General features: G+C 43.3%; 1 protein-coding gene across 2 annotated transcripts in view; it reads right to left on the minus strand.

Moving 5' to 3' along the window:
- The window catches only part of LOC140185840 (pleckstrin homology domain-containing family G member 4B-like), a 211,770-nt gene that overhangs the window by 50,035 nt on the left and 139,333 nt on the right, over positions 1–22,402 (minus strand). For both annotated transcript variants that reach the window (XM_072239629.1, XM_072239619.1), the window contains exons 9-14: positions 16,418–16,516; positions 14,060–14,208; positions 11,514–11,652; positions 9,183–9,305; positions 5,556–5,747; positions 203–1,023 (exon numbers count right to left, since the gene is read on the minus strand). In XM_072239629.1, the coding sequence (XP_072095730.1) occupies positions 203–1,023; positions 5,556–5,747; positions 9,183–9,305; positions 11,514–11,652; positions 14,060–14,208; positions 16,418–16,516 (1,523 nt within the window). The remainder of the gene's footprint in view (positions 1–202; positions 1,024–5,555; positions 5,748–9,182; positions 9,306–11,513; positions 11,653–14,059; positions 14,209–16,417; positions 16,517–22,402) is intronic.

Genomic DNA, 22,402 nt, shown 5'->3' on the forward strand with positions numbered 1-22,402 from the left:
AAAGTTACAAGTATGTCCTCTGGTATCTGACATTTCTAACCTGTGGAAAAGATTCTGACTGTCTACCTCTCTGTGCTTCACATAATTTTAGTCAAAATGATATTACATTAAAATACACCGAGGAAAACAAAAGATGTATCATTCTCTTATGTTCACCTCTGATAGACAGGTTTCTGCCCACATGTAAAACTTGTAATCTTACCAGGAATTCTCCTTCATTGGTACCTGCGCCAGACTGGACCTTGCAGGTTCACTAAGGGCAGAACTGATCACTGGAGCACCACTGCTGATATTAGTTCTACCTGCGGCTCTACGAGAGTGTTTGTCCTCAGAGCAGAAGCTGGCATGCCGTGAGAGCTGGAAGCCCTGTGCCGCCAGCATGATCTTCTTGGAGGGATAACTTCTGTGCCGGACAGAAGGAGAAAACAAAGGATCTGAGTAAGAAGGGAGGGAAGAGATTTGAGGGCTTGTCTCACCACTTGACGCATCCGTTGAATTTAGACACATCGGCCATTCAAATACAGAAGACTTTGCTTGTACTCTGTTTGGCTTGTTGGTTACATTTTCCTTGTGACTATGACTAGTCCTCATAGGCGAAGGTTTATGTTTTTCCTTTCTCTGCCAGATTATTCCTTCTTCAGACCAGAAGTTTCCACTCAGGTGAGAGGTCCTTGTGATCAGATCCTTACTGCTCTTTGGTTCTGTGCTCTTGGACTCTCCCTCGCTGTCTGACATAGGGCTTCCTGCAGTTTTTAATGCCTTCCTGCACAACTCCAAGGTCTCCTCGAGATGTTGCCTTGTCTCTTCGCAGTTCAGCAAAGTTACATTCCACACCTTCATGCCTTTGCCATGACTTAGGCTGTGGAGCTGACTCTTCACCTGCTGAAATCTTTCAACGGAAAATTCTGAAAGTCTTTGACGGTAATTCTCAAGAAGCTTCAGCACTTCTTCACTGAGGTCTGTCGAGCTACTTGCTCCCAGTTGGGGCAAGCAACGTTTACAGTCTTCGGTCAACTTCACAGCCTGACAAAAGAGACCATGCATTAATAACCAGCATTGAAAAGGAAAGCACTGCAGATGTTAGAAATCCAAAACAGAAGTGCTGGAAATAGACAGCAGACTGGGGAAAACATAGGATTTTAAAGAAATGTTCATCTGTCTGCTTACTTCATTGGAGGTTTTTTTCTATATTAGGCGTAAAGCGAACATTGAAAAATTACAGAATCTATTTCAGATAGTCATAGAGTGCTACAGCATGGAAATGAGCCCTCCTGCCTAACTCATTCAGGTGCTCACCTGAGCTAGTCTCAATTGCCTGCGTTTGGCCATCCGTCTTTAAACTTTCTTATCCAACTGTCTCTTAATTATCATTATTTAGAGCTATAGCATCATAAGGTGACACAGCACAGAAACAGGCCCTTCAGCCCATCCAGTCCATGCCAACCACGCTGGCATCCAGCTCGTCCCAGTTTTCTGCATTCAGCCCATATCCCTCCATGCACCTGTCCAAGTGCTTCTTAAATGATACTATTGTACCTTCCTCAACCACTCCGTCTGGCAGCTCAATCCATATACACAACCCGCACATGACAACATTGTCTCTCAGGTCTCTTTCAAATCTTTCCCCTCTCGCCCTAAACCCATGCCCTCTAGTTTTCGGTTCTCTTTCCCTGGGGGAAAGACTTGTGCACTCATCCTTTCCATGCCCCTTATGATTTTATACACCTCTGTAAAATTATCCTTCAGTTTTCCACGCCCAAGAATAAAGTCGTACCCTGTCTGTCCTCCCCCTATAACTTGGGTCCTGCAGTCCTAGCAACATTCCGCTGAATTTCCTCTGCAGCTGGCTCTGAGCTTCCTCCCATTCTTAAGTTTGAGAAACATGGATTTGATCTTTTGATGAGTGAAGTGGGTTTGTCAGCTGCTTTACCCACACATTAAGTGCCAAAAAAACACGTGCATTCTTAAAAATGCCCACGGCTTACTCTGTTTATCTCCACAGGGATTTTCCCGGTTATCCACAGTACCAACAAGGCTTGGAGAAACATCAATGAAGCAAGCAGAATCAGAACGTTGGAGGAACTCAGCAGGTCAGGCAGCATCTATGGAGAGGAATAAAGAGTTGACATTTCAGGCTGAGACCCTTCATCAGGACTCGGCTTGAAACGTTGACACTTTATTCCTTTCCATAGATGCTGCCTGACTTGCTGAGTTCCTCCAGATTTTTTTTATGTATTACTCTGGATTTTGAGCTTCTGCAGAATCGGTTGTGTTTAAGAAGTGAGGAGAAGATGTCTGCCTTGTTTCCATATAAACATTACAACAAAATTACAGCAAACAGACAGGAAAGGCTATTGTGAAATTCCTCTCCCAATCATCAGCTCCACGGGAAGCAGTATGGCAGACTAGAGAAATTCAGTGAGTTGTTTTTTAAAAAATTATTAATTATCTCTCTGCTGTTCACACTAATCTAAATTCCTCCCAAAGGAGGTTAACCCATTAGCTCTGTGATTGTTGGCTTTCCATTATTCTACCTCCATGTTTGAGAGTGAACAAGCTGCCCCAGCGTTGTATACATGGTCATTTCTTCATCAAGCACACACCTTCCAACCTGCATCAGAAGCAGATGCTAATCCCCTTTTGACCCCATTTCCCTTGGCTAAGTCTACTCAATGAGGCAGAGACGGTATGTTTGAAGGGAAGTTAATTCTGGATGACTGTGCGGTTCCCCACACATTTGTTGAGTTATTTGCAGTGAAAAACATCTTATGCCCTTTTTACACGTAACTTGTTGGATTTCTTTTCAAATTAGAGTTTATGCTGGTGGGCCCTCTTGAGGCTCGTGCTCCCTCTTTCATTGATGGAGGGTTTCTTTCCCTTTCGGATTTGCCTTGCTCATCACCTGCCTTTTCAACCTAGTCAGAGCTACATAATGTTTTCAAGATATTCAAGATTGTTTATTGTCTTTCTTCGGTTCACAGGTGTAAAGGAGAAAAAATGATGGTTACTCCAGACCCAGTGCAGCATAAAAAACACAATAAGAATAAAGACCAGAGCAAATATAAAAATGAAAGCAAATTACAAGTATAAACACAGTGCACAATTAACTATTTGAGTGTGGCCGTATTACTTAGCTTATACTAGTTTGCCTTGTTTCCCTAAATATTGGCCTTAAAGATTAGCTTAAATGCATAGACTGATCATATGTGCATACATAAAGTAATGCTGGTTACAAGGGTATCCGTACATAGGGTGACTCTGACAGGAAATGATAAATTGACAAAGTGACTCTTGGCAAAATGGTAGCAGAAGAGCAATACGAAAACATAGTAGGGCAGTGTAGATACGAGGGTGGAGTGTATTCTTAAGGTGGCAGTGCACAGGGGATGAAGGGAGCTGAGAGGCTGTGGAGAGGAGTGACTGATGAATACTTAGTGGTGGTGGGGTTGATAGGCGGAGCTGTTAACCTGATGGCTTGGGGGAAGTAATTTTTGTAAGTCTAGTGGTTCTGGTGTGGGTGCTGCCCTAAGGTTATCAAGGTTTGTTAAAATGTTGCTCACCCATTATCATCACTCCTAGCTTATTATTTAAATGGAAATAATATGACCTTCAGTCAATCGAAACTTGTTTGGGCCTTTATATAAATATTAACTAATAACTTCCTAAGAGAATTACCCTTGCTAATTCTGCATGTCAGTTAGACTTATAAATGTTTCACTTGATAGGTTTCCTTCATGTACCAAATAGCCCTGTTGAAGAAAATTGGGAAAAGTTCCATTATTTTTTACTCAGCTTATCCTGTCTGTGACATTGGGGAGCAAGACACAGTTATTTTACATTGCAAACATGAGAAAATCTGCAGATGCTGGAAATTCAAGCAACACACATAAAAAATGCTGGTGAACGCAGCAGGCCAGGCAGCATCTATAGGAAGAAGTACAGTCGACGTTTCGGGCCGAGACTCTTCGTCAGGACTAACTGAAAGAAGAGATAGTAAGAGATTTGAAAGTGGGAGGGGGAGGGGGAGATCCAAAATGATAGGAGAAGACAGGAGGGGGAGGGATGGAGCCAAGAGCTGGAAAGTTGTTTGGCAAAAGGGATACAAGTCTGGAGAAGGGAGAGGATCATGGGACGGGAGGCCTAGGGAGAAAGAAAGGGGAGGGGAGCGCCAGAGGAAGATGGAGAGCAGGCAAGGATTATTGTGAGAGGGACAGAGAGAGAAAAAAAGAGAGAAATAAAGGAAAAAAAAATGAATGGAGTAAGAACGGGAGGAGGGGCATTAATGGAAGTTGGAAGTCAATGTTCATGCCATCAGGTTGGAGGCTACCCAGACGGAATATAAGGTGTTGTTCCTCCAACCTGAGTGTAGGTGAGGGAGGAAGTGTAAGGGCATGTGTAGCACTTGTTCCGCTAACAAGGATAAGTGCCGGGAGGGAGATCAGTGGAAAAGGATGGGAACTCTGCTTTTAAACGCATTCCTCCCATTTCACGCACATCTGCTCTCACCCCATCCTCCCGCCACCCCACTAGGAATAGGGTTCCCCTTGTCCTCATCTACCACCCCACCAGCCTCCAGATCCAACATATAATTCTCCATAACTTCCGCCACCTCCAACGGGATCCCCCCACTAAGCACATCTTTCACTCCACCCTCTTTCTGCTTTCCACAGGGATCGCTCCCTATGCAACTCACTTGTCCATTCGTCCCCCCCATCCCGTCCCACCGATCTCCCTCCCGGCACTTATCTTTGTAAGCGGACAAGTACTACACATGCCCTTACACTTCCTCCCTCACCACCATTCAGGGCCCCAGACAGTCCTTCCAGGTGAGGCAACACTTCACCTGTGAGTCTGCTGGAGTGATATACTGCGTGCGGTGCTCCCGATGTGGCCTCCTATATATTGGCGAGACCTGACACAGACTGGGAGATCGTTTCGCTGAACACCTACGCTCTGCCCACCAGAGAAAGCAGGATCTCCCAGTGGCCACACATTTTAATTCCACGTCCCATTCCCATTCTGATATGTCTATCCACGGCCTCCTCTACTGTCAAGATGAAGCCGCAATCAGGTTGGAGGAACAACACCTTATATTCCGTCTGGGTAGCCTCCAACCTGACTTCTCTAACTTCCATTAATGCCCCACCTCCCCTTTGTACCCCATCCCTTATTGTTTTTTTCTCTCTCTTTTTTCTCCCTCTGTTCCTCTCACTATACACCTTGCCCATCCTCTGGGCTCCCCTTCCCCTTTCTTCCTCCCTAGGTCTTCCATCCCATGATCCTCTCCCTTCTCCAGCCTCGTATCCCTTTTGCCAATCAACTTTCCAGCTCTTAGCTCCATCCCTCTCCCTCCTGTCTTCTCCTATCATTTCCGATCTCCCCCTTCCCCTCCCACTTTCAAATCTCTTACTATCTCTTCTTTCAGTTAGTCCTGACGAAGGGTCTTGGCCCGAAACGTTGACTGTACTTCTTCCTATAGATGCTGCCTGGCCTGCTGCATTCACCGGTATTTTTTGTGTGTGTTGCTATTTTACATTGCACAGAGTTTTACAGACCTGATCACAGTAGTTGTACAGGTTGACAAGAGCTTCCAGTTCTGCCTGATGTTTCTTGGCACTAACGTGAAAATTGTCGAGTCGCGTTTTGAACTCTTGCGTCATATCTTTGAACTCTGAAAACTCAGGATACGAGAAACCATCCAGAGTGTCTGCCTCCTGCAAAAGCTCCAGACTCTTTTTGTATTCCTGCTGCAAGGTGAGAAAGGTGTAAGGTGGAGCAGTATTAATTTCTAAACTCAACAATAAGCTTATAGTCATATCACCTTCTCAAACTGGGGGGCTTTACAAAAGTATAAACAGACATGATACAATGTCACATGGAATACTTGGTCAAGATGTCAAGAGGAATCAAGTTTAGGGAGTATATACCACAAAAGAAATGATCAGAATGTGTAGTTCAGTACCCTTGTGTTAAAGTGGGAGGAGTCGACATTCATCCGCACATTGTCTGGATGATTGATCTGTTCTGGCCATTCAGCAGAGTCTTTGAATGGGTTTCTAGTTGCATCTTAATCAGACTGTCTGTCTGCTGCAACAGCCCCAGACCATTTTTGTATTCCTGCTGCTAGGTGTAGCTGTGAGAAAGCTGTAAGGTGGAGCAGTATTAATTTCTAAGCTCCACAATACACTTACACTCTTATCACCTTTGTAACACCTGGCTTATTGTGTGTGACTAGTCGCCATACTCTTTGAGAAAATCAAATTACACTAGGTGTTAGTAGGCCATCAGAAGGTTCTGGTATTGGAAGGAGGCAGTGAATAGAAACCCTCACTTCTGGGAATAAGGTTTTGTTTATAACGAAAAAAGAACATATGCACAAAATATTTACATGAGCAAGAGCAATTCAAAATTCCAACGTTCCAGCATTCTGATGAGGTTCCAAATCTTAGATATCAAACCAAAACAAATTTTTTTTAATTAAAATCAGTGAGATTCCTTTAATCTCTCAAACTAATTAGATCTAGTGATATTCTCTATTTAAAAGTTTACAAAATAAACTTCCCTTTTTACTTATCCCTAGTTAGAAAACCAAATATGGTTCCTATTACCATATAACCATATAACAATTACAGCATGGAAACAGGCCATCTTGGCCCTTCTAGTCCGTGCCGCACTCTTACTCTCACCTAGTCCCACCGACCTGCACTCAGCCCATAACCTTCCATTCTTTTCCTGTCCATATACCTATCCAATTTAACTTTAAATGATAACATCGAACCTGCCTCAACCACTTCTGCTGGAAGCTTGTTCCACACAGCTACCACTCTCTGAGTAAAGAAGTTCCCCCTCATGTTACCGCTAAACTTTTGCCCTTTAACTCTCAACTCATGTCCTCTTGTTTGAATCTCCCCCACTCTCAGTGGAGAAAGCCTATCCACGTCAACTCTATCTACCCCCTCATAATTTTAAATACCTCTATCAAGTCCCCCCTCAACCTCCTACGCTCCAAAGAATAAAGACCCAACTTGTTCAACCTCTCTGTAACTTAGGAGATGAAACCCAGGTAACATTCTAGTAAATCTTCTCTGTACTCTCTCTATTTCGTTGACATCTTTCCTATAATTTTTCTTTCCTATTCTTAAGTATTATAGCCAACTTCAGTTTCAGTTCCAGGCAGTAGATCGACAAATTTAAATTCAAATTCAAAAAAATTATATATACAAATTTTAAGACAATTCTCCAACATCACAACTTTTAAACAAAGTAAATCTCATTCAGTAACTTATCAATCTTTGCAAAAATAATCAGTTTTTGCAGAAAATCAAATTTGGATTCTTCAAATGAAAATAAACTGATACATCCAACCATATTAAATCCTGTGCACCATTACACGTTTTGTTCCCACGCCCGTTCTTCACCTTGGGTGGCTTGCCATCTTGTCTCTCGGTTCTTTGGATGAAATAGTTGATCATCCACGGAAAGTCAGTTCACAAACTTGTACCAAAACTTGACCAAATCCCTTGGTAGATTTTACAGAACTAATTCCCGACTACACAGTAGGGATATTGGACATTTGTCTCTGTCAATATCGTCTTGTTATAGTTGTTGCATGTTATAGCCATAGCTTCAATAAATCTTTTATCACTATTGTGTCTCCTCCAGGGGTTTCACCCTAAAGTTTTCAAGTTAGTAGGGTAAAGATACTCACTACTAATTCCACGCTTAACAGCTCATATCTTCAGCTTCTAATCGTTGCTGCGTTTCTCGCCTTGTCTGCCCTGCATCAGCCCTGCCCTCACATAGAGATTTTTTTCAAATTCTATTTTTTTAAATCGGTAACCCTCGTTTTCATCCATCTGCAGGTGGAACCTTCTAACATTACATCTTTGAGTTTAATTAACCTGGGTTACACCTTCTTAACCCAAGGTGCTTTACCAAAGTGTAAACAGATATGATACAATGTCACATGGAATACTTGGCCAAGAGGTCAAGAGGTATCAAATTTTAGGGAGTAAGTACTACTTAAGCTTCACTTTCTCCTAATCACTCCATCTGTTTAGTGCCATGATTACATTTTCATCTATCTTCTCAATGCCTTTCATGCAGGTAACAATGACTTACTCACTCATCGTAATCAGACTGCCTGTGATTAAGATGCATCTAGAAACCCATTCAAAGACTCTGCTGAATGGACAGATCAGATCAATCATCCAGACAATGTGCGGATGAATGTTGACTCCTCCCACTTTAACACAAGGGTACTGAACTACACATTCTGATCACTTCTTTTGCTCTGTTGATATTATTGATGTCATACACAGTAAGGGTACGGGTGTCCAGGGAAGGGTAGCACCTCTGGTGAAGGGGCTTTGCCGTATCCATTCTGGGGCAGCTCACTCGCTTTTGGTCCCCACTCAACTCTCAGCTGTGGCTTGTAGATTCGGTTCAGAGTTGAGCTGAGTGAAGACAGACCCATGCAGGTTCAAGAGTCTGATATTTGTAGGGTAATAATTGTTCCTGAACCTGGTAGTGTGGGACTTAATGGTCTTTCCTGTACTTTCTGCCTGATGATAGCAGTGAGGAGAGAGCACGCCTTAGATGGTGGTGGGTCTTTGATGATGGATGCTGCTTTCTTGTGGCAGCGCTCTATGTAAATATGCTCAATGGTGAGAAAGGCTTTGTCTGTTACGGACTGGGCTGTATCCACCATCTTCATGTAGAATTCTTCATTCCTGGGCACTGGTATTCCATATGATGCGACCAGATAAGATACTCTCCAATGGGTATCGACAGAAGTTTGTCAAAGCTTTTAGTGACATGCTGAATCTACACAGACTACTGGGAAATTGGAGGTCCTGTTGCTCCTTCATGACGGCATGACTAATTACAGTGCGTTAGCACCAACCACACCACAATACTGGCAGCCACACGCTCACATGGGGGATGGTTTTGTTTTCCACACAGAGAGTGGTGGGTGTCTGGAACGGGCTGCTGGGGGGGGGGTGGTGGTAGAAGCAGGTATGATGGCTTTTAGATTGATGCATAGATATGGAGTGAATGGAAGTATATGGATCACGTGCATGGCAGAAGGGATTTAGTTCTGGTTGGCATTGTATTCAGCGCAGACATTGTGGGCTAACTACACCTAATTAAAACATACAGGTGGAACGACCATGACTTACTGTGGCCAGTACAAAGAATTCACTGAACTTTTTCTGTTCCTGTTGTATCATTTTGAGTGAATCTCCATTTGTGGCTGAGTTCTGCAGGTACGGTTCACCGGTGCAAAGCAGCCAGTTGTTTTGCTGAAGAAGGAATAAAGAGAAAGTGATGAACCAATTCTCCAAAAAATGCCTTAAATCAAGACCAGACTGAGTATGCATCTTAAATCAACATCAGGTCAATGTTACTGGAATTACAAAAGGAAGTTACGGAAGTACCTTTAGCAGCTGAAAGAAAGCTGTTGCAATTTTCTGTTTCATGTTACAGTTCCAGCAATTACACTCTTCCTTTTGAATGTCACTGAAAATTAACTCTGCAATTTGATTCACGGAAAAAGGCTGTAAATGATCTCTGAACCTGAGTCTACATAAGCATCATGTAATGGCAGTTTAGGCACACCATCTGATATAAATAGGTTGTGTGTGCATAGTCAACATTTACCAGATTTGTGATGTATGACTACATTTGGGGTTCTATGTAATTATAAAATGCCCACGATTCCAGGAAAAATCCATTGGATTCAGTCGTACTCCAGTTCCCTCTCACATTCCAAAGACATATGGTTGTGGTTTGTGGGTTATGAGCATTGGTGTCTTAAACATGGTGACACTTGCAGCCCGTTCCACACAAACCTCGCTAATTTGATTTGATGCCAACAACACATTTCACTGTATATTTCGATGTATGTAATGACAAATAAAGCTAATCTTTATCATTATCTTTACAACTGGGCTGTCGTAAAGTCCTGAGCAATAGTCTGGGTGAGAGCTACAAATTGCAGGACTATGGTGGCCCTGTTTCTGCACATTCATTATTTTTTTCTCCCAGGATCCATCGCTTCATGTTTCACCACCCTTCCTCTCCGAACATCCATTAAAGTGAACTAAAATCTCCTCTCCTGCTGGCTGAACCATAAGACACTTAAAAATAACCAAGAAAATGAGAATTCCTTACACAGTATCTATCTATTACCTTCTTCAAAGACTTCAAAGAGGTGGCAGGGAGTAGTGAACTGTGCCCAATACATCATGGGGACATACCTCCCCACAAGCAGTCATATTTATAGGAGGTACTATCACAAGAAGGTCACATCCATCATCAAAAACCTGCACCATACAGACCGTGCCACCTTCTCACAGGTACTATTGGGCAAGAGGTACTGAGATCTCACACCACAGACACTTCCCTTCAGCCATTGTTTCTTGAACCAGCTACCCCAAACCCAATCACCACAGTTTAGCAACACTACAACTACTTTGATCACCTTGCATAAAAGTATTTGTTTTGTTCTAATTGTGGTATTTCTTGTAATTTTGAAGAAGATGGCGGTGCGACGCAGCTTGCGCGGCTACTCCAGTGAATGATATCTGTAATCTGTCAAGTAGGGTGCCGTGCACAATTCTGGTTTGATGGAGACAGATGCGAGAGAACGAAGGAACATCTGGAGAAACTTCTGAGATGCCTTTTTCGCTGCCGTTGTTACTGTGTGATCCTGAATCTCCGGAGGGGAAGGCCCCGAGTCCTTGGCTTTGCTTGTTGCTCGGCGGCCAGGACGGGGTCAAGGCGCTTGGCAGAGATGGCGCTCGGTGTCGAAGGGCTGGTCAGAGGCTCGAAGTTTTCGGATGGGCTCAGAGTCAGCTGGGGTCGGGTGCTACCAATGCATCGACAGTTGTCAGTGCTTGGAGGTTTATGGCAGGGAGAGTTCCTCCCTTCTGCCGCCTGCTATCGGGGACTATCGGGAGTCGATCGGAACTTTGAGACTTTTTTTTAACCGTTCCCATGGTCTGTTCTTTATCAAATTATGGTATTGCTTTGCACTGCTGTAACTATATGTTATAATTATGTGGTCTTGTCAGTGTTAGTCTTTGGTTTTGTCCTTTTTTTTGTGATATCACTCTGAAGGAACATTGTATCATTTCTTAGTACATGCATGCATTTCTAAATGACAATAAATGAGGACTGAGTGTCCTCATAATCTAATCTAATCTAATGTTTTTCTTGTGAATACTGCTTATATGGTGCTATGTGCCTGAAATACTGCTGCAAATAAGTTTTTTAATGCACATGTGCATACACGTACTTATAAACTCCACTTTGACTTTAGTGCTGGTAAACTTAACAAACCTGACTGACTGACAAACAAGAAACATGTCCTCACTCTTTGCTGCTAAATGGCTAAAAACCAAATTAAAACAGAAAATGCTGGAAACACTCATCAAGGCAGGCAGCCTCCTTGGGAAGAGAAACATAGTTAACATTTCAGGTTGAAAGTGTTTCAGTTTATCCTCAACCTGTTTAATTTTGTCCTCGAGTATCCTCAGATTCTTCAAGAACTCCAAATGTTGCAGACACTGATTGGACCTCATCACCAGAGTGTGGACATTTTCTTCCACCATGTTGTAGAGGGGTGTTACCAAATCAATGGCGTCTCTGTAAATATACAAGTTATAAAAGGTCACCAGTCATAATTATCCACCGCGCCATTATATACGTAGAGCTTACTTGACCAACAAGCTGCAACAAAAGGGTACAAATACCAAAGGACTTCCACAGTGGAGGAAATCCAGCTGCAAAGTTAGAACGTAGAGTTGGGGTTGTTCATCGTCAAGCAAAGGAGTTTGACAGGGCACCCGATACTGCTGCATCAAGACTCAGTTGAATGTGATAAATAGAGGGAAGCCAGTTGAATATGATAAATAAAACAATATAGCAAGGATTCGACCCAACTAGACCAAGCTGATCGGGATTCATCATTGATTCAGAGACCAGGCACAGCTCAAACGCCATCTATGAATTCACCGATGACCACTGGAGTCTAAGATGGCAATGAGGTGGCATTGCAGGACTGAGATAGAATGTCTGCTTGAGTGGTGTTGCAACAATAGCCTTGCCCTCAGTGTCATGAGACCAATGAAAATTGACTGGGGACCTCAGGGCGGGGAAATCGGGAGAACGCACACTAATCCTCATGGAGTTGTCAGCAATGGAAAGGGAGAATTCCTGGATGCCAGCATTTCAGAGGATCTATCCTGGGCCCAACACTGGGATGCAATCATGAAGAAAACATAGCAGTGGCTCTACTTTGTTAGGAGTTTGAGGAGATTTGGTATGTCAACAAGTACCCTTGCAGATTCCTACAGATGTATGACAGATATCATTCCGACTGGTTGCATCACCGCCTGGGATGGAGCCTCCAATGCACTGGATTGAAAGAAGCTGCAGAGGGTGTAGCCTCAGCTAAATCCATTATGGGCAAAGTCTTCCCACCATTAAGAACATCTTGAAGAAGTAGTGCCTCAATATGGGGGCATCCATTATTAAAGACCCTCACCATCCAGGTTATGCCTATTTTTTGTTGCTACCATTAGGGGAGGTGCAGGAATCTGAAGATCTACACACAAAGCTTTAGGAACAACTTCTTCCCCTCCGTCATCAGATTTCTCTATGTCCATGAACAGTATCACATGGTTCATCTTTTTGTTTGTGTAAAGTAGCAATTTTTTAATGTCTTGCACTCTACTGCTGCTGCAAAACAGCAAATTTTATGATATACGTCAATGATAATAAACTAAATTCTAATGCCGATATAAGAGAGAAGTGAGGGGCAAGTGGAGGATTTGGAATGTATTGGAGCAGAATCAATCAAACCTCAAATAGATGTTTGATGGCCACTTGGGAGGGAACAAACTGCAGGGCTCTGGGGAAAGAATGGTGGTATGGGACATTAGATCACTGTACTATGGACACAGTGAGTGGAGTTGTCTCTTTTTATGCTATAACCATTCATTGATGCTGACACACTCAGTGGCCACTTTATTAGATAAATTTGTAAACTTGCTTGTTAATTCAAATATCTAATCAGCCAATCATGTGGCAGCAACTCAATACACAAAAGATATGGTCAAGAGGTTCAGTTATTGCTCAGACCAAACATCATAATGGGGATAAATGTGATCTAAGTGACTTTGACTGTGGAACGATTATTGGTGCCAGATGGAGAGGTTTGAGTATCTCAGAAACTGCTGCTCTCCTGGGATTTTAATGCACAACAGACTATACAGTTGCAGAGAATGGTGCAAAACCAAAAGCCATCCAGTTGTGGAGCAGTTCTGTGGGTGAAAGGTCAGAGGAGAATGGCCAGACTGGTTCAAGCTAACAGGAAGGCAACAGTAACCTCAAATAATGCATTACTAAAGTGGTGTGCAGAAGAGCATCCCTGAATGTACATCACATCAAACTTTGAAGTGGATGGGCTACAGCAGAAGAAGACCACAGGTAGTATCTAATGAAATGGCCACAGAGCGTAGTCCTTACTGTAGAACTGACGTGAAGAGCACAGAGAAGCCACTATTCTTGGACTGCTATGACTGGGACACCTCACCTTCTTATATGTTCTGATGGTGTTGATTTACTTGCTGTCTGAACCCTCTGCACATTACAGACTGTCATGAGTCAGTCCCCCACACCTCTCCAGCATTCCTCTCTGGTGAGCCTCCCTGATCATTCTTTCTGAGCTGGACTTCAAAACTAAAATCCTCATGCCCCATATCCACTGTACTGTAATGCTCAGCCATGACTTATTAAAACTGCAGGCTCAACTCCCTCTCCTGGGAAGCCCAGGCAGTTCTTCTTGTGTCCAGCAAATTCCTCAGAGGAAAGGCCAGGAAAACTGTCTCATATAACACCAGTAATCCTGCAGTTGATACAATATAGTCTTGGGGTAGTCCACACACCAACAATCCCAGCCAGAGGTCAGTGCATTTAGAAAGTGGGAGATGCAAAGTGACATACAGCAACACTAGTAAAATTATCAAACCAAACAGATTTGTATCCCCACCTGTAGTCCTCAGAAGAACTGAATCGAGTTTCTTCTTTCTTGAGCCTGGCAAGAATTGCTCCACCTTCCAGTTGCAAATTGACCAGTCGGGCATCTTGCAAAACTCTCTGCATGGTCAGCTTGTGGTTATGGATGCAGTTAGTGACTTCCTTCAGGAAAAAGGCAAAAACAAAATGGTTAATATAGGAAAGAAGCAGCTCCACACCAACTATTAAAGACTTTGACACATGGAATTTACATCCAGACTAGCTAATCCCAGAGATACCCCATTCTGTAAACTGATAAGAATGTTTGGATTTCCAGAAGGCCTTTAATAAAGTGTAGTATAAAAGATTACTGTACTCCATAAGGTAGGAGTGCGTGGGTTCGGGATAATGTGTCGGCTGGAAGGGCAATGGCAGACAATCAGAGAGCAGAGGGACAGGATCAATGGTGCGGTCTTGGATTGGCATCAGTAGTCATTGTGATGCCTGGTGCATCAGAGGTTTACGATAATAAAAACTTGGATGAAACTGTGAGAGATTCCCATCACTCATACATACTTCATCCTCCCCCCACCCACACTCCTTCCACAATCCCTCACACAGCCCCTCCACAACACACATCCCCCACACACCTTATACCCACCAAATTTATCCCTTCATACACAGATACGGGACCATCCCCCACACAGGCAACCTCCATATCCCTCACCCCATCCCACACACCCATCATCCCACCACACATCATCCCCTATATAGATTCCCAAAACCCCTCCCCCCCCATCTACCCCACCACATCACCCAGGCAAATTATGGAAAAGTGTAGAAACAACAGGCGTTTTGTCATGGGTGACTTCAGCTTCCCCAATGTAGACTAGTTCTTCCTTCGTGCAAGAGGATTAGATGTAGCAGAATTTGTTAGGCGCAACCTGGAAGATTTCTTAATCAGTGTGTAGAAAATGCAATGAGAGGAGGGGCCATTCTGGACCTGGTGATCTGTAATAAGCCTGGCCAATCGAATGACCATTCACTGGGAGAACAGTAGGGAATGGTGACCAGAACTTCATAAATTGTAAGATAGCTATAGATAAGAATAAGAATGGACCTTTTCTTCTTTCGGTTGTTCTTTCTTTCCTCTCCGTTCTGTAAGTGTATACCTCAGATAAATATTATGTGGAGATTTGTGACAAATATGATTATATGATATATATGTACAGTATCTGAAACATATCTGATGGAAATCTTTGTTTGATGATGAAATTCAATAAAAAATAAATTACAAAAAAAAAGAATGGACCTTGTGGTTGAGTATTAAATTGGGGCAGGGTATTAGGCAGGAACAATGAAGAGTTAATTAGGAACAGATGTTTCTGGGCAAGTCCACATCTGACATGTGGAAGGAGTTTAAAGACCAACTGCACAGAGTACAGGATAGGTATGTTCCATTAAGAAGGGAGAACATGGATGGCAAGGTGAGGGAACCTTGGATATTGAGAGAGGTGGTGAATTCAGTCAAGAAGGAAAAAGGTGTGTATGTAAGGTTTAGGAGCTGAAATCAAATAGAGCCCTTGAAGATTATAACGAAGGTGGAAAAGAACTCAAGAAGGGAATTACAAGAGGCATGAGGGGCATGAAAAGTCCTTTCGATATAGGATTAAAGAGAATCCCAATGCTTTCAATACATAATCAAGGGCAAGAGGACAATCCGGGTAAAGATAAGGACCACTTCAGGATAAAGAAGGCTACATGTGCTTGGAGGTCTTAAATGATCTGAATGGGGTCCTAAATGAGTACTTTACATTGGTACTCACCAAGGTGAGGGACGTGCAAGTTAATGGGATCAGTATGGAATGTGCTAAGATGCTGTGACATTTTGAGATAAAGAAGGAGGTGGTGTTAGGTATCACGAACAACATTAACGTACACAAAATGCTGGGGGACCTCTGCCTCTTATTCTGGCTTCAACCCCCTTTCTTTCCAGTCCTGATGAGGGGCCTCAGCTCAAAGTGTCTATTTATTCCCCTCTACAGACGCTGCCTGCCCTTCTGAGTTCCTCCTGCATTTTGGGTATGTTGCTCTGGATTTTCAGCATCTGTGGAATCTCTTCTGTTCATTATTAAGGGAGATAAGTTTTCAGGGCACAACAGGATGATGGGAAATACCTCAGGTTATTGACAGATGCAAGAGATAAGATTGCTGAAGCCTTGACCAAGATCCTCCTGTCTTCTCTAGTCACAGGTGAGGCTTCAGAGGTCTGGTGAGTAGCTAATGCCATTCCATTATTCAAGAATGGAAACAGGAATAATCTGGGAAACTATAGACTATTGAGCCTCACATCAGTGGTAAGGAAGCAACTCAAGAGGATTTGGTCACTTACCTGTGCGCTGTGGCTGGGTTTATTAAATTCGAACATTCTGATGGTGTCCAGTAGTAGATTGGAAGCCTCCCTGCAGTTTGCAATAAATGACTCAAGTTTCTGAAACATCAAAAATAATCACAGTCAATGAAGAGAAGACGATTTCAGATGCTGCAAATTTGCAGTGGATGTAGAAAATGAAGACAAACCTCAGGTGGCATCTGCAGGGGAAGAAACAGAGTCAACATTTTGAGTCAATGTTCTTTTATCAGAACTAATGGGGAGGGCCTTTAAGGGTGTTATAGCTGGGGGTTGGTAGTCGGGATCAGCTCCCACTATCTGTTAAATGCTCCCGATCAGCTCCCACTATCTGTTAAATGCTCCCAATCTCGTGCATCTTAAATAGAATCTCACAACCAAATCCAGCTCCTGGCCTTCACGTGTGGCTAAGCTCCTAAGCTTGGTGGAACCACTTCTACTGATAGGAGAAGGGGCAAAGGCTGGTTACTGGCGCCTTAAAACCAGCTGCTTCGGACAGATGAGGCTCATCAGCTGCGGTTGGCCACTCATCAAGGAGAAGAAAAAGTCTGATCTCAAGCTTCCGCTGCTTTGTGGCTACACCCACTCAGGGGGAACGCTTCAGGAGTAAACCCCGAGGAAAACTCCAGAGCTGGAGTCCCTAAGTCCGGCCTACGTCAAGTTCAATGCTAACTAACAACTCTTGCAACACAGCGGGTGTCAAACTGTATCGGTCTCTGCCATTTCTTTGGATTCATCAGCTGCATGAAGGGGGAGGGTGGTGGGAGCTTGCTACATGGGCAACAGCTTGGACTGTATATCGATCTGCTCTGGGTTGCGTACCAGCTTGCTTAACATGTAGGCAGCTGGGATGCAACATCCTTGGTCAACCCTGGCCAACCGAGAGCCTCGAGAATGAGGAGGTCAGAAATTCCTTTTCATATTTCAAAAATAAAGGTTATTCATAATAACAATTATATACAAAAGAAGAAACACGCAAAGCATTTACATTCATGATCATTGCATTCAGTAGTGTTAACATTTTTTAAAACCACAATACCATAACCCCTCATGTGGCCCCCAGGATGATCCATCTTTTCAGTGTACGAGGTATTTCCCCATCTGACTCACCATGCAGCCCCACCCCCCTCCACAACAGGTAGCGGAAGGAGCCCAGACTGTGGTCCTTCAGGCAGAGTATTAGCATTGGCTACACCCAGCTTCAGCGCATCCCTCAGCACGCACTCTTGCAGCCTGGACCGTGCCAGTCAGCGGCTTTCGCTCACGGACATCTCACTGTGCTGGGAGATCAACAAGCTTCAGTCAGACCAAAGAGCATTCTTCAACAAGCTGATGACTTTCCAGCAGCGCTTGATGTCTGTCTCAGTGTATGCCCCCACATCAGAATTCTCTGCTACTCAGCCGCTGGGGAGGAACCGGGGCATGGACCCTTGCACCTGTCCTCGCAGCCTCTTAGCAAAACCGCAGTCGTCATGGAGGTGGATGAACTTCTTTTCCACAATGCAGATGTCCTGAGAACAGCGAGCTTTGTGACGAGGTGGTCACCCAGTAAGGATCTGCGTGCCAGGCGCTTACCATCACTAGCAAAGCAAAGTCTCGGTGCTTGTTAGTGACATCTGGTGATGAGGCATTCTGCCAGATGTTTTGGACCGTTTGCTCAGGGAACAAGCCCACATTCTCCATAGTGTCCCTGTCCTGCGGTGTCTGCAGGACATTCTGCACTGAGCACTGCCTGATGGATCTGTGATTAAAAGTAGTTGCTTGGAAGAATGCTGACAGGTAGTGCATCAATGTCTAGCTGACTGGTATGTTGTGCAATGGAAGGGCCAGGCCTGTCCTCTACAACACCAGAGAGAATAGAAATCCAACATGGTTGAAACTGCAGGAAGGGAGAAGGATAGGAAGAGTGAAATGATGGGGTGGAGACCGGGAGAGAATGAGCGACACTGGTGTTTGTGCAGGGGGAATGGGTGGTGAAGGCTTGATTATCACAGCTGATCTGAAGAACGGTGAAGAAAGGGAAGGGACAGAAAAGTTTGTTAGAGATACAGAACACCACAGTTGCAGCGAAGTCCCATAGGGCAAAGCAAAAAGATGAATCCCGGAGCACAGTGAGTCCAAAGGTAGAAGCCAGAAGGTCAAAGATCAAAGCTAGAGGCCCGAAGGAGCCATGGGGGTCCAACGGAGTCACAAGGGCCCAAGTCATTGAGGTTGGAAGTCCGTGCAATTCCGGAAGTTGAGAGTGAAGGCCCCAGGGTGAAGTTGAGGGTGAAATCCAAAGTTGGAGGCCTGATGTCTGTGTGTCTGAGAGCCCGGGGACAAGGATTGGAGGCCCATTAGTAGCCTGTCTGGGTGTATGGTGGGTGAGTGGGTGGAAGAGCGAGAAAGATGGGAAAGGGGCATGTTTTTGTCTTGTTTTGTTTATTGTTGGTGTTATTGTTGAAGCTTGTGTCGTTCTGGGAAAATTGTGGGCATGCCATGTTGGCACAGGAACGCGTGGTGACACTTGCAGGCTGCCTCCAGCACATCTTTGGGTGTGTTGGTTGTTAACGCTGTATGTCTCAATGTACATGTGATAAGTAAATCTGAATCTGAAATCTAAATCCAATGAATTCTCTTTCTGCACTACTTACTTAATTTTAGATACATATGATTGTAGTTTATAGTTTATGTTATGTATTGCACTGTACTTCTGTCACAAATCAGCAAATTTCATGACATATGCCAATGGCAATAAACCAGATTCTAATCCTAATTCTGACATTCGACCTTTGATAGCGATGAAGGATCCGTTTCTGAATTCCAGTCCCTTACCATGGGATTTTGTTTATTTTTGAGTCCACAGTATGAATTTGAGCCCAGATTTCAGCAGAATATCTCGTAAGTTATTTCTCTTGCAGCATTTTAGTGAGCTTGTGAGGTAAATTTGCAGCAAATAAACTTAACTGCCGTTAGCCAAAGTTAATGAACTTGCAATGATACACTAGAACCACTCACTCTTGTTTGCTGCCTCACAGCTCTGTGACACCCACATCAACTGGATCAGAGTTTGGTTAGTATTAAGAGAGTGTGTATCTTAGGATAGGGACAATGTCACAGACAAGGGTGAATTACTAAGCAAGATTCCAAGTGTGCTCTTGGAACTTTATTGTGCTGATCTATGTTGAGAGTAAACTCACAGATAGCAAGAGAGCTTGGGTGAATGATTGCCTCATAGTGGGACTCCTAAATGCATTGCTCACACCACCATGGGAATACTGAGTTAAAAGCTGGTTGCTTACCAAACAATTGCAATAAATTGTTTTGGAGAGAAAAACTATTGAAATAGAAAAGCTTGACTTGTGAAGGCAAAAGTTTGTAGTTGAATGGGAAAATAATTAAGGAAGAATCTCACTGAAGTGTAATCATTCAACTATTTCAACAGTACCAACCCACAGGATCACTGTGTTTAATTGGGAATGAAGAAACTGAAATTGGACCAAACTATTTGAAGGCAGGTGAAGGTCTCGGCCTGAAACGTCGACTGTACCTCTTCCTAGAGATGCTGCCTGGCCTGCTGCGTTCACCAGCAACTTTGATGTGTGTTGTTAGAGAAGCTGTTTTTTTTTTAATTAAATTGTTAATTGTTAAAGATATTCTATTTAAAAAAAACTAAAATAATCAAATAATCAATGTTTGAGACAACCTTTCATTGTGGCAGTCATAATACAACAAACACCAGGGATGATCAAAAGGACGGTGATGCCACATGATGGGTCTTGGAGGCCCAGTGGATTCGGCTTCAGTTCCTCAAACTACCTTTTGATGTTAACTTTTCTTCTGAATACATGAATATGAAAAAAGGTAGATGTTTCATCATTTCTGTCTTTCTGAGTGAGGTTAACTACTGCTAGTAGCAAATTAAAACAAAAATAAATAGCTAACACTAGAAAAACTGGAAAAGCTGTTGTCAACACACAGAAAATGCTGGAGGAGCTCAGCAGGCTAGGCGGCATCTATGGAAAAGAATACAGTCGACGTTTCGGGCTGAGGTCCTTCGTCAGAACTGCATAGATATTGACTGGCCTGCAGAGTTCCTCCAGAATTTTGTGTGTGTTGTCTGGATTTCCAGCATCTGCAGATTTTCTCTTTTAGTGAAAAGCTGTTGTCAAGCTGTCAATAACAGTATAAACAGGAGACGAATATCCTGTAGGGCTACAATCTCATTTTCAGCTATTTCTCACACTAATAATTTATGCATTAAATCCATGCATGTCTTTGTTTCCATCCCTAACCTTCACCTTTACTTCCTGCTCCACATTGTTTGACTTCTTCCTGCAAAAAAAAAACTTGAAGAATTTCAGTATGATTTATGGTGGAGAAACCAATGGTGATGCATTTTCTGGGAAATGTTTACTCAAACTGATTGTTGAGAGCTCAACATGCTGCAATGGTGACATCGGCCACTGTTGTCCTGAAGATTTCGGCACTAGGGTATGTTACTGAGCATTTGTACCGATATTAATCAAAAAGGAGTCCATTCCATTGACCTGTAGTTAGTTTGTTCAATAAATATTTATTCATGAAAACTGTTGCATTTAGTGCAGTGTAATTGGAACACTTGGCAGCATCATAGTTTAGTCTCAATACTGTAGAGTTATAGTTCACCTTGTGATGCAAAAAATTGCTGAATTTCCATTTGTTATTAAAGTGGTCAGTGCGTTCAATAAATAATAGCTTTTGCGTCAAAATATTACATCTGGATTTTTCATGAGGACACAGGACTCAAGTGACAAAAGTGCCAAAAGTGCCAAATATTGGGAAAATAGATTTGACTGGATGGTTTAATGCAAGAACACAGCTTTCAGCACAATTATGTTCAATTTATTTTTCTCTTGAGAATGTTGCTTATACATTTGTATGATGCTATGTGCCTGTCCACCATATTCAGCAGATAAGTTCCAGGTAATGACCTGGAGATTGATTCTATAGGAGTGGTGAAAGCAAAGATGAAAAGAAAGTTGGAAATTGAGGGACTTAATTTCAAGATGCGAGGAACAGAAGAGGGAAGTGGACCCACTAGATTGTTCTATAGAGAGCCACACCTAATTCGCAAAACCTTAGTGGAGGTAACAATGATGTCAGTTGATGGCCTTCTTATCCTCGGTAACTATGTGAGTATTTAGCTTCCAGGGAATTCTGCATTAAATATAGTTGAAATACACTGTATAGCCACGTCATGCCACCCGTGTAATCCATGCCTGTTAACCTGTGTATGGAAGATCAATAAAAAAAACTGCAGATGCTGGAAACCCGAAATTAAACCTGGAATGCTCTGCCTGGGGTGGTGGTGGAGGCGAGTATGATAGCTGCGTTCAATAGGTTCTTAGATAGGCACATGGATGCACAGGAAATGGAAGGAGATGAACATTGTGTAGGCAGAGGGAATTAATTTAGTTGCACATTTGATTACTACTGTAATTGGCTCGGCACAAGACTGGTCTGGTCATGAGCTGTATGTTCTGTCTTAAAAAACGAAAGTGCTAGAAATACTCAGAAAGTCCGACAGCATCCATGGAAGGAGAAAGACAGTTGAAGTTTGAGGCTGAAGACTCTTCTTGAGGACTACCCAAATGGAGGAGTGAAAGGATAGGAAGAGCTGATCGGAGTATCAGGAGAGCTCCCCAGGCTCTCATGGTCAGCTGCCCAGTCACAGCATGGAAACAGGCCTTTCAGCCCAACTCATCCATGCTGACTGTATTGCTCAGTGAGCTGGTCCCATTTGTCCGTGGTTGGCCCATAGCCCTCTAAACATCTCCAATCCATGGGCATATCTTCTTGTTGTTCCTTTCTGTGCATTGTGATGCATTGGGTGTCACTTTTTGATATTTTCTTAGCATTTTGTCTGTTTTTTACGAGGCCAAGTCACTAGCACAATGCTCAACCCAGCATGGATGGAAAGTGTGCAAGGGCCTGGCCGGATTTGAA

This window comes from Mobula birostris, chromosome 2 (assembly GCF_030028105.1).
Source record: "Mobula birostris isolate sMobBir1 chromosome 2, sMobBir1.hap1, whole genome shotgun sequence".
NCBI classification, from domain to species: domain Eukaryota; kingdom Metazoa; phylum Chordata; class Chondrichthyes; order Myliobatiformes; family Myliobatidae; genus Mobula; species Mobula birostris.